The sequence below is a fragment of the Penicillium odoratum genome, assembly GCF_028828045.1.
Source record: "Penicillium odoratum strain IBT 22623 chromosome Unknown utg000004l_segment0_segment0, whole genome shotgun sequence".
Lineage (NCBI taxonomy): Eukaryota > Fungi > Ascomycota > Eurotiomycetes > Eurotiales > Aspergillaceae > Penicillium > Penicillium odoratum.
Window position 1 is genome coordinate 287,653 of NW_026643146.1, and position 12,248 is coordinate 299,900.

Below are 12,248 nucleotides of genomic sequence, written 5' to 3' on the forward strand. Positions count from 1 at the left end.
GCAACGAACGCAACGACTTCACTTCACCACGCTACAATGGATCGCCCAGAAGTTATTGAGCCGCCGCAGAAGCGACAGAAGACCGAGGATGTGTCTTCTGTTGATGCGACGGTTGATGCGCTGAAGACCGATGTTGTGGAGGATGCGCAGGCTTCTAAGGAACGGGAAGTCGGTATCACGGAGCTGGTCACCGGGAACATCGATGGATTTTCTGGCACCTTGAAGAAGAGGTGCGCAATCTCCGACATGATACTATAACTCTTATGTGACTTTGACTAAAAACCCCTCAGATACACCGACTTCCTAGTCAATGAGATCACTCCCTCCGGTCAAGTCGTCCATCTCCAGAACCTATCCGTACCCGAGGCTTTGAACGACAAGAAGAACGAGCAACAGCTTGAAACACAAGAGACCGCCCCTGTCGCAAAGGAGGAGGATACCGAGTTCAAGGTCTCGGAAGAGGACAATGCTTTGCTGCGTGAAATTCTCGGCGAACAAAATGCTGCAGACACCATTGACCTTCATGCGCGCGCCATGGCCGATCGCAAAGCGAGACCATCTGACTTTGGAAAAATCACGATCAAGGTCACCGACAGGGACCAGCGCACCAAAATTCACATGTCTATCCGTCGCATCTTCAAGTCACAGCTGGAGACCGCTACCGATAACGAGGGTAACCTTGACATAATGCCTGCTGCCAATCGCTTCAAGCGCAATATTCAGCAGCAGAGCGGGCGTGGCGGTGGTCGTTCCAGTGGTGGCCGGGTCAGCTGGGATGAATTGGGTGGTCAATACCTGCATTTCACCATCTACAAAGAGAATAAGGATACCATGGAGGTGATCTCTTTCTTGTCCCGTCAGATGAAGATCAACCCCAAATTATTCCAGTTTGCCGGTACGAAAGATCGCCGCGGTGTGACAGCGCAGCGGGCCTGTGTGGTCCGCGTTCACGCCCATCGTCTTGCGAAGATGAACGCCACCCTTCGCAATGCTCGTCTAGGTGATTTTGAGTACCGCAAGCAAGGTCTGGAGCTGGGAGACCTTCATGGCAATGAGTTTGTCATCACTCTTCGGGACTGCCAAGTCCCCGGCGTCAGCCTCCAAGACCCCCAGGCTGCTGTCGCAAAAGCCGCTGAGATCGTCCGGTCCTCGTTGAAGAATCTCCACGACCGCGGTTACTTTAACTACTACGGTCTGCAACGGTTCGGAACCTTCTCGACCCGCACCGATACAGTAGGTGTCAAGATTCTTCAGGATGATTACGCAGGTGCTTGCGATGCCATTCTGCACTACGCACCACACGTTCTCGCCGCGGCAGAGGAAGGCGACGCCTGCACCGCTCTCATCAGCAGTGATGATAAGGCCCGCGCCAAGGCGATTCACATTTTTAAGACCACAGGCAACATCAATGACTCTCTGAACGTGCTCCCGCGGAAGTTCTCCGCAGAGGCCAGTATCATCCGTCAACAGGGTTATGGTAAGAATGACTATCTCGGCGCTTTGCAGGCTATCCCTCGGAACCTACGACTCATGTACGTGCATGCCTACCAGTCCCTCGTGTGGAACTTTGCTGCTAGCGAGCGCTGGCGTCTCTACGGCGACAAAGTGGTCGAGGGTGATCTTGTCATCGTGCATGAGCACCGAGACAAGGAAGGAGGCGAAGCTGAGACAGAAACTGTCGATGCTGACGGAGAGATCATTGTGGTTCCTCAAGGCGGAGATAGTGCCAATGCCACAGATGACATGTTCACGCGGGCGCGCGCTCTGACGGCCGAAGAGGCCGCGAGCGGCAAATACTCTCTCTTTGATATTGTTCTTCCCCAGCCCGGTTTCGATGTCATCTACCCTCCCAACAAGATGACTGACTTCTACCGTGAGTTCATGGCCAGCGAGCGGGGCGGTGGTCTGGACCCGTTCAACATGCGCCGGAAGTGGAAGGATGCTAGCCTCAGTGGCGGCTACCGCAAGGTTTTCAGCCGAATGGGCGGGGACTATTCATTTGACATCAAGATGTATTCTGAGGAGGATCAGAAATTCATCAAGACTGATCTGGAAAATCTGCAATCGAATGCCGAAGCTCCTGCTGCTCCAGCTGCTCCTGATGCTCCTGTTACACCGGCCGGTGACAAGTTGGCCATCGTGCTGAAATTCCAACTGGGATCGAGCCAGTACGCGACCATGGCCCTTCGGGAGCTGTCCAAGGGTCTGGTTCATGAGTGGAAGCCTGACCTCGGTGGCGGTCGTTGAGCTCTAAGCCAGTCACAGATACATGTAATATAGTATTTTGGATATAACTTATCTTATGCATTAACAGGCCAAAGAAGCGTCCGGCTCAGCAATCAAATATGCTATACTTAAAATGTTCTTGAAACTATATGAACCACGCAAGCCTTCTAAGCTTGGAAGGCAATGGAGCATGAAACTTTGATTGGAAGTATGTATGCAGCATGTGGGTCCCGATATAAAATAAGACCAACGCCATGGCTTAAATACAATGAATAGGATACAAAAGCGCATGAGTGACAGTTCATCGGAAAGGATGTTGATGGTCATTAGCCCGAGGGCTACCGCCATCGAAAGACGACACAGAAGACATATCATCATAATTATGGGCATTTGTTCTCTGCTCATTGGAAACAACCGAAACCGCATCATCCGCAGCACCATGATTCTCCAAAGACTGTATCTGTGACCCCACCGCATTCGCCGGCGATGCAGACCTACTAATGCCACGAAGATCTTGCTCCGTCGCATTGGGCCTCTGATCCCTCGAAATTGCCATCCCAAAGCCCATCGGCGTATGAGACTCATCATGCGCGGACATCTGACCCGCTGAGACAGGGCTGACCTCAGTATCTCTGCTTTCTGGAACATCTAACATCGGGAAACGAGGCAGGCCTGCTGGAGCGGGTTCGCGGGGAGCAGCCATGATCTGGGTCAAAGAGATGACTTTGCCATCGGCTGTGTCGTAGGTTGGTGATGAAGGAACTGCACGTTGCTGACGTCGACGGCGGATGAGGAAAAATCCTATAGCTATGATTGCTAAAGCACCGACAATAGCTATAGGAAGGGCGATGGCTAGTTTTGTGGTTGTTGACTCTCCGCCTGAGTGGCTAGCCGCTGCAGTGGCGGTAGTGGAAGTGACAGTGCTCGTAGCCGTAGGGGTTGTTGTTGTTGATGTAGACACTGCCGCTGTCTCGTTTCCACCGAGTAGTGCCCCCGAAGTTGATGTCGCTGCTGAAGCTGCAACCATGTTCGTGTTGGACTGACCACCTTTGGTGCGAGTAGACGTAACCAAATTGTCGGCTGCAGTGGTACTCTCATCTCCTTCACCAGAATGACCTCCAGACTGGTTTGCACCTCCCATTCCATATCCCTGGGGCTCTGCCCACCTCCTCAATAACTCTAGCATCGGCATGCTAGTCAAAGATGGGTATCTATGGACTTGTTGAGTGCCAGTCAACCTGAAGGGAGAAAACGAAAAAAAAAGATAAAGATAACGAAACGAAGCGACACCAAAGACGATCGGGGGCCAAAATAGACGCTACTTAGTAGGGCATAAGCTAAAGTGCTCGGCATGCAGTGCACTTTTAGTTAGATGGTTCTGGCTCGAGTCCGTTTGTCCCCGAGTTTCGTTACTCTAGAAAAAAAAGCAACAAGAGAACTTCTTCAAACCAAAAGAGAAAAAAAGTGCGTACGGTGTACAAAGAATGAATCTCAACGATCAGGACTAGGACTTTACAAAGGAATTATTACAGTTGAATACGTGGAAACTTGCATAGAATTACAATGATTCGTTCTGGTGACTCTTTAAAAGCCTACTAGCTCGCTGTCCGCGTAATCCTAAACGCCTTGAAAAGTCTATAATTAAAACCGAAAGCGCTTCACTTGGGGGCGGACGTAAGATCAGCGGCAAGTCTAGCTGTTTAGCGTTTAGTGGAAAGCACGATGAGGCTCCATGACAAAAGTAGCTTTACATGATTGGTTTAGATGATCCACAGTATGATTATCGTTATTTGGGTACAGCGACATCCTGATCATTATCCTGATATTCAATCAAGAGGTATCATGAAACCCTCTCTTCCTGTACGTACTCCTGCACCTGGATTTGGTGACCCGATGGGTAACTTGAAGCGCGTAAGTCTGCACTTGCTTGCTGGATATTGTCACTGCATTGTCTACTAAAATTGACAAGCAAGAAGAGAGACTAAGGTAATTTGATTAAATTACTCCTTATATCCTACGAATCGGTAGTGAGACAAGGAATGACTTTATTTCCAACTTTTAAGTCTGTACAGTTTATCCGGAAACACGTGACTGTGGAGTAAGCGGGGTTGCCTTGAACCCGTTGAAGGGATTCTAAAAGGATCAACCACCCTGTCAACATGAGTGGATTTAGCAATGTTGTCAAAGGGGGCTGGCACCCAAAAGGAAAAGATGGAAGCAAAGAGAGTTGGCGTGGTGATTTCAAAGGCATCAATCAAGTGGTAGGTTTCCTCTTACGTGGCCAATGGTTCCATCACTAACGCGACGATAGGCGGGATGGATGGGCAAGGGCAAAGACCCCAGCTCCGAGCGAAGTGAACATGTCTCTCAACCTCTCTCCTCTCTCAAAGATCCCGCGTCCTTTGGACCACCCCCGAAGCATATCAGTTTCCATGGCGCTGCCGCGGTGAACGAGACAACCCCGGACCGACGAGGTTTAGGTGCTCCTATATCCCGCGAACAGATCGAGCAACAAAATGCCTACCAACAGCAAATTGCCGAAGCGGAGGAAGAGGAAGCTCAAAAGCCCAAACCACCTCCGGTGCCGTATCGCGTGGACACAACTGGATTGTCTACAAACGGCCTGCCGTCTCCTCCCGTGCGACGCCTCGGCTCGCCGAGTTCTACCCCGATAAGCGCAAAGCCGCCCATGAAGCCAAAGCCTCAGCTGCCCCCCCGACTTCCTCCACGGACCGAGTCGCCTTCCCATAATCCATCCCCTCCCCCGTCCTACTCCCCTGTTCCGCCTTCGCCTTCTCAGGGATATGTAAACCAAGGAGCTGCATCTCGCCTCGCCGACGCTGGCGTTTCAGTCCCGGCATTTGGCATCGGAGGAACGACCGCACCTCACCCCACGGCCAACGAGGCGCCTGTCCATGACATGCAGTCCCGCTTCTCCCAGATGCGCACTGACTCGGGATCTCCACCCAAAACGGCTCCGGCAGTTCCACCCGCACGCCCAACAAGCTCGAATGAACTTCGTCCACTTCCGGGGTTCCGCGATCGTCATGCGGACAAAATTGACCTAGGGAAGCAGAAATGGGGTGGAGTAACATCGCGATTCAATAGTTTTGTTGACGACCGCAAGTTCTCGGCCAATGCGAACAAACGGATTCCCCGACCGCCCGGGCCGAACTCGGTGCCAAGGTCAAGCTCATCATCGTCTACCTTGGAGACTCAAGCACGTAAGAAGCCACCACCGCCTCCTCCCAAACGGGCAGAGATGCGTGCTGCACCTGCGACGTCCGCTTCTCCAGTGTCGTCGTCAGCCCCGACGCCACCACCTGTTCCTCTGAACACCAAACCCCGCTAAGCGGGGCACATTGTACTTGTACGACCTTATCTCGAGCCTGGAGCCAAATGAGATGCACCTGGGCGTTTTGGGATCCATTTACAGAATAGAAGCCGGTTTTCTATGATAAACATATGTTGTGCTACCCCTGCAATCCTCCGCACTGTATGTAGGTTATCGAGATTGACATTCCTGTGCTCTGCCTCGGCCGCATGTGAAGTTCCGGTTGGCCGATCTCATTGCGATATGTTGGGAAGTGCCAATGCATATCCGCCCCTCTGATGTGTATGTGAAGTTTCATTTCCCAACAACAGATCATTCCCTGGAGTAGCACTTGAGCATATGTATTTGCCCCGGATTGTAGAACTTGTATAGATATTCGCGGGTGAAATCCGGGATGAGTCAGCCAGGCTCCACTTGAAATAGTTACGTCACGTGGTAATTTCCTCGAAAACCTGGAGAGAAACAATGTTATAAGTGGCACCTGTGATGACCACATAATGACTCTACATTTATACCAATTGTATATATTCAATTCTAGATAAATGCAGAAGCTGAAAGGCTTCTTATCCTCCCACAAAGCGACGAAATGAATTATATACATACTCCGTATAAAGTACGGTATAAAGTAATTAAAAAGAAAGAAAAAAAAGCCAAGTTTCATGCATGATTCACCCAAAACTTGAATTCCCCAATGATAAGTCAACCTCGGTTCCCCAATTCCCAACAAACCTCGTCTCCACCACGATAAGTCCATTTTTCCTTTATCTTGAGTGGAGTCGCTCTTTTAACACTATTACTGATTTGGTCACTTTTTTTTTCTCTTCTAAATTCCCTCTTGACTGGGTTGCCAATTGCTCCTTGGTGAAAAATATACAGATTTTGTGATCATACTAGGAGCGCAATGTATGACCTCAACGTGCCCACCCAATTTGGGTCGGCCACCGTCCGGATCGGATTCCCTCGCTCCTCCCTGCTCAGCTTCCCTCCAAATGAGCTTCCGGTAACCATTCCGGCGCCTCATGTCTCGGAATTCACCTGGAAGCAGCCCTTTAATATTCCCAACGACCTCTACAACCAGGTGCTGGATGTGCGCGTTCCCATTACCATTGCCAGCGTCTACGCCTTGACCGTCATCTTGGTCAGTCGCATCAACAAGCGTCGCGGCTACAAGCCCTATGCGTTCAGCCACTCGCGCCTGTTTAAGGCCTTCGTGGTGCTACACAATGTCTTCCTGGCCGTCTACTCAGCTTGGACATTCGCTGGTATGTTCCAAGCATTTGGCAATTCCTGGCCGGATCGCAGCGATGCCAACGGTTTGGCGGGTGTCGTGGACTCGTTGTGCAAGATCAATGGCCCACGGGGTTACGGTAATGCGGCTACCTACAGCCCCTTCACCAACGAATGGTCAATCGCCAACCCAGATTACAAACTGAGCAATGGTATCCCCGATTCGACAGACGTCGGCCGTCTCTGGAATCAGGGCCTTGCCTACTTTGGCTGGCTTTTCTACCTGTCTAAATTCTATGAGGTCGTGGATACCGCAATTATCCTAGCCAAGGGAAAGAAGAGCTCAACTCTGCAGACCTACCACCACGCCGGTGCGATGATGTGCATGTGGGCCGGTATCCGTTACATGGCAGCTCCGATCTGGATCTTCGCCCTCGTGAACTCGGCTATCCATGCAATGATGGTATGTAAACCACCATGAACCGTATTTAACGTGTAACTAATGTTGATCTTCTATAGTACACCTACTACACCTTCACTGCTTTGCGCATTCGTGTCCCCGGTGTGATCAAGCGTAGCTTGACCACTATGCAGATCACCCAGTTCGTTTTCGGAACCAATATGGCCGCTGCCTACCTCTTTGTGGAATACAGCATTCCCTACCCCGTCGGTAGCACCTCCCTGCGTCACCTGTCCAAGGTCGTGCCCGCGGTGGCCAGCGCCACTGCCGAAGCTGGTGTTGTTCCCTGGCTGAAGAAGCTCGCCCTCCGCGCTGCTGGCGCCGAGGGAATTGCTGAGAATGTCGGTAGCACTGGTGCTGCCCCCATCACTACCACCGGTTACACCCACGAGATGGTGACCTGCATGGACACCACCGGCCAGGCGTTTGCGATCTGGCTCAACGTGTCATACCTGCTACCCCTGACCTACCTGTTCGCCCGCTTCTTCGTGCGTTCGTACCTGAACCGCAAGGACCCCGGCGTCAAGCAGCCGACCCACATGGAAGCTGCCGAGAAGGCCGGTATGGATGCGCTGAAGGGTCTCAGCCGTGAGATCAAGCGGGCAGCTATTGAAGGTGAGAACAGCGAGGCGACCGACGAGGAAATCATCAAGGCGCACGTGCAGAAGATCGTGGAGCAAAAAGCCACTCCGGATTCACCAATTCGGACTCGAGCATCCGCTGCTAACAAGGCAAAGGCCGCAGCTACTAGCCAGTCTGGATCAGATGAAGGATTTTCCACCGTGTCCGCGAAGAAGGGCGCCAAGAAGCAGAGGATTCAAGAGGCCCCAAGCGTCTCCGAGACTAAGGGACAAAACCCGTTCGGAGTCCTTGATAACAATGCATGATCAGAAGAAGTTGTCCCTGATTTTGCCGCATTATCTTGGAGTCTTGGAGTTTAGATCAAAAAATTATTTCATCCTTGGACATGAGGAAAGTGACCTAGCATGCCACACGCCCGTCCTTAATCCCGCCGTTGATTGGTCCACAGGGCCAGTATATTGGCAGTCCCTTATCAGCCGTCAGAACGTATCCTAGGATCCTGTTGACGGGATAGCACTTTTACGAATTGTTGAGTATATTTGCTCATTTCAATCTTGTGTATTGGCTGGGAATACTTGGCGATTGCAATTTAATTTACTTGCATAGCCGTCTTCGTCATGTCGTTCAACGACTAGACTGTATATCATAAAGCATGAAAAGAATGATTTCACAAACCTACCAATTCCAGATATCCGCATAATCCCTACATGACCCGCTATATTTCATAAAATTCCATCGAAAAAAATATTGTTATGCTCGGTGGGTTATAGCTTGAGCCCGAGCTTCGGTGTGGATTATTCATCGCTGGACCCTCTACATCACCACAAGGACCACAACGAACAGCTTGGCAACCTTATATATGGTAATGGGAAATAAGCACCGACTCAAGTGCATAGGAACCTCGTAAAATAGGGAAATTTCGTCATCCAGGATTCCTATCACGATCGGGAAGCAGATTAAGATCTTGGATTTGATTTGATTCGATTCGGTAGATGACGTGAGATAACGGTGTGATCTGGCAGCATTGACCGGCTTGGTTTTGCCTAAGGCCGAGACATTTGATTCTCGAGACAGAGTTGTTTCTGTGTAAGTTGCTCTAACAACTACCGTTTATCTATATGAAGCTCTTACAAAGTCGAATCACTGTCAAATTTATTTCAACCAATCATAATCGTATACCTCTACAAAGACCTAAGACACGCTGGTGGACACAGCCTTGTTAGAAGCTCCGAGTCATGCCCAAAACATCGATGAATCATAACCATGGAAAGTCTCAATCATAACCATGGAAAGTTACCGGAGAAAAACTGGACTTGACAACGAAATAGGCCATTCGTGTCATTCAGCTGATTAATATGTCGTATTTCCAATCCAGTCTCCAAGCTCAATCAAGCACCCTCAATCAGTTCTTATTGGCTCGATAGGTATCGGGATCGGGGGAATCCATCTCCATAGTGGATCTGACGTGCTTGAGGCGCTAAAGAAAGGTTGTCAGGAAAGAGCTGATTTATAACCGTAGGGCTTGATAGATAATCATGATTGGATGGAATAGAGTACTTTGGAAGCATGTTGGGGGTGTTTGGTCTTAAGTCCTAATTCCGAATCAAAATCTCCATAAGCAGAACCAGGATGATTCATTCATATTTACCCATATATAATCTTCTGCTTCGCTTCTAAAACTCCCAACTGATATGTAATCCAAACATTGAAGCTACCCTGGCCTATCTTTAATACTTTCGGTCACAGGACCCGACGATAATTACAAGCTTTGATCCCATATCAACTGGAGTCTATCAAACCTTATTCTAAAGTCACCTCAATGGAAGCTGTTGTTCGAGAAGCCCCAATGGGGCAGTTGATCAGATGGTTGACTAAAAACAAATACTTTCAATATCCCGAAGAAAAACCCGGCTTCGAACTCCCCGAGACATGGGTACAAGTTATGCAAAATCTCGACGCTCCAAATCCCAAGCCCAAAGAGGAAAGACAAAACTCAGATCAAAGCGATGTTATCAGTCACACCTCAACTCTACAAGAGGACCGTGAAATGAATGTTCAGGATCTTGAGAAGGTCAAGTCTATCCCGATCACTCCGAAGAAGACAAAGGATGGGGCGATTCTTGTGGATTGGTACTATACCGACGACGCCGAGAATCCCCATAACTGGTCTAATTTGAAGCGTGGCTTACTTGCGACCATAATCTGTCTGTACACTTTTGTCGTGTATACAACATCCGCCATCTACACAGCCTCGGAACAAGGTATTATGAAAGATTTCGGGGTCAGCGAGGTGGTTGTCACTTTGGGCTTGTCACTTTATGTTCTTGGTTATGGTACCGGGCCATTAATCTTCTCACCACTGAGTGAGATCCCCGTCATTGGAAGAAACCCAGTCTACATCATCACCATGTTCCTCTTCGTCATTATATCGATTCCAACATCTTTGGTCGGTAACTTTGCCGGTCTGATGGTATTGCGTTTCATTCAAGGATTCTTCGGTTCGCCATGTCTTGCATCAGGAGGTGCTTCCATTGGTGATATGTACAGTCTGAGTGCTTTGCCATATGCTATGATGGCATGGGTTGCCGCTGCGTACTGTGGACGTAAGTTACGATCATCTCTCGGACTCTCCCATTCCTTACTGATTTGTCATAGCCGCTCTTGGCCCCCTCCTCAGTGGATTTGCTGTCCCAGTCGAGTCATGGCGTTGGTCTCTCTTCATTTCTATTTGGGCCTCTGCTCCAGTCTTCATCATTATGCTTCTTTTCCTCCCCGAGACCAGCACCCCGACCATTCTGCTCCGACGCGCAAACCGCCTTCGAAAGATTTATAACAACAAGCGCTTCATGTCACAATCTGAAATCGACCAGCATAACATGCGCGTCTCGGATATTGCCGTGGACGCTTTGATCAAGCCCATGGAGATCACGATCAAAGATCCTGCCGTGCTCTTCGTCCAAATCTACACCGCAATCATCTACGGCATCTACTACTCATTCTTCGAAGTCTTCCCTCTAGTCTATCCCGTTGACTACCACATGAACCTCGGTCAAGTTGGCCTTGTCTTCCTCTGTATCCTGGTATCCAGCATGATCGGCATTGCAGTGTACTTTTCCTACCTATACTTCTGGATGGACCCTCGAATCGCACGCTTCGGCTGGCCTGAACAGGAAACTCGATTGATCCCCGCTCTACCGGCATCCTTTGGCCCCACGATCGGTCTCTTCCTCTTCGCCTGGACGGCCCGAACGTCCATCCATTGGATCGTACCGACAATCGGCATCACTATCTACGGCGCAACCGTCTTCATCGTGATGCAATGTATATTCGTCTATATTCCGCTATCATATCCGAAGTACGCTGCCAGTCTGTTCGCAGCCAATGATTTCTTCCGAAGTGCCCTGGCCTGTGGCAGTGTAATGTTTGCCCATCCTCTGTTTGGAAATCTGGGTGTCGCAAGGGGTACCAGTCTTCTTGGTGGACTGAGTGTTATTGGAATTATCGGAATTTGGCTGCTTTATTTCCATGGCTCGAAGCTCCGAGCTATGAGCAAGTTCGCTGAATACACGGAAGCTACGGAGGCTACGGAGGAAGAGTAGTTGTGGAGTTTGGATGACATCTGGAAGTACCTAATTTAGAATGAGATATTTAGCAATGAATTAATTCATAAATTTCTGCTTTTGCAGAGATGGGAACTGTTCAAGGTCAGTAACTAAGACAGCACGAGATTGATATAAGCCAGTAGACTCACATGTACACTTTACCTCGACCCTCATGGCGTTTGTTCGCTGTTGCTCCTCCTTTTGTCTTGTCCATTCTTCTGCTCTATATTACCCTCATCGATGATACCTGGAAATACTTAACTTGATTCGTAAGATGTATAGTTCATATAGACCGTGCACCAGTAGCCCGTCGCGCGGGCTTTGTGCCAGCGCCGCAACAAGTAGGATTGTCCCCACGGACGGGTAGAAGGGCCAGTCGCGCTCGTCGTGCAGTGGGATCAGCTTATTCATACCTTTAGGTATAACCCTTCTGAATACTCGATAATTTTGGATAGAAAACGAGACTAAAAACGGATGAGATCCTTCAGCGAATCCTGCAGCAGTCCTCCCGGGATAGTACGGTCCTCTGTCTGGCGCATCGAGCAACCAGTGTCGCCTGGATGGATTGTGTCATCACCATGGCGGAAGGCCGCAAGTGGGGTGATTTCTCTAGATAATTAGTCAATTGATTGATAGTTGACAACCTCTGAGAGCGCTGATCAGGGGCCAATTTGCTATCTCCCTGATTCCAAGACCCTTTTTTTTTGTATGACGGATCGGCATTTTCCTCCGCGAATATAACGAGTTGCATAGGTATCTGTAATTTACAGCACTCCGTTTATAACGCTTACAATACAAAGACACCGTTCTATTACGC

At 49.6% G+C, this 12,248-nt stretch overlaps 5 protein-coding genes across 5 annotated transcripts; 4 read left to right on the forward strand and 1 right to left on the reverse strand.

Moving 5' to 3' along the window:
* Positions 1 to 36: 36 nt before the first annotated feature.
* On the forward strand, positions 37 to 2,247 carry N7520_004366 (pseudouridine synthase PUS7; the record flags this gene model as incomplete). The annotated part of the gene is made up of 2 exons (XM_057138300.1): positions 37 to 230; positions 291 to 2,247. 2 exons carry the CDS (start codon positions 37 to 39, stop codon positions 2,245 to 2,247), a joined length of 2,151 nt encoding a protein of 716 aa, XP_056996507.1.
* Positions 2,248 to 2,527: 280 nt separating this feature from the next.
* N7520_004367 (uncharacterized protein) lies at positions 2,528 to 3,418 on the reverse strand (the record flags this gene model as incomplete). Its single annotated transcript, XM_057138301.1, has 1 exon — positions 2,528 to 3,418. One exon carries the CDS (start codon positions 3,416 to 3,418, stop codon positions 2,528 to 2,530), a length of 891 nt encoding a protein of 296 aa, XP_056996508.1.
* Positions 3,419 to 4,385: 967 nt separating this feature from the next.
* Positions 4,386 to 5,578, forward strand: N7520_004368 (uncharacterized protein; the record flags this gene model as incomplete). The annotated part of the gene is made up of 2 exons (XM_057138302.1): positions 4,386 to 4,487; positions 4,538 to 5,578. 2 exons carry the CDS (start codon positions 4,386 to 4,388, stop codon positions 5,576 to 5,578), a joined length of 1,143 nt encoding a protein of 380 aa, XP_056996509.1.
* An 883-nt stretch (positions 5,579 to 6,461) lies between these two features.
* Positions 6,462 to 8,134, forward strand: N7520_004369 (elongation of very long chain fatty acids protein; the record flags this gene model as incomplete). The annotated part of the gene is made up of 2 exons (XM_057138303.1): positions 6,462 to 7,250; positions 7,307 to 8,134. 2 exons carry the CDS (start codon positions 6,462 to 6,464, stop codon positions 8,132 to 8,134), a joined length of 1,617 nt encoding a protein of 538 aa, XP_056996510.1.
* A 1,514-nt stretch (positions 8,135 to 9,648) lies between these two features.
* N7520_004370 (MFS transporter) lies at positions 9,649 to 11,428 on the forward strand (the record flags this gene model as incomplete). The annotated part of the gene is made up of 2 exons (XM_057138304.1): positions 9,649 to 10,432; positions 10,485 to 11,428. The coding sequence occupies 2 exons, from the start codon at positions 9,649 to 9,651 to the stop codon at positions 11,426 to 11,428; spliced, it is 1,728 nt and encodes a 575-aa protein (XP_056996511.1).
* Between the last annotated feature and the right edge of the window lie 820 nt (positions 11,429 to 12,248).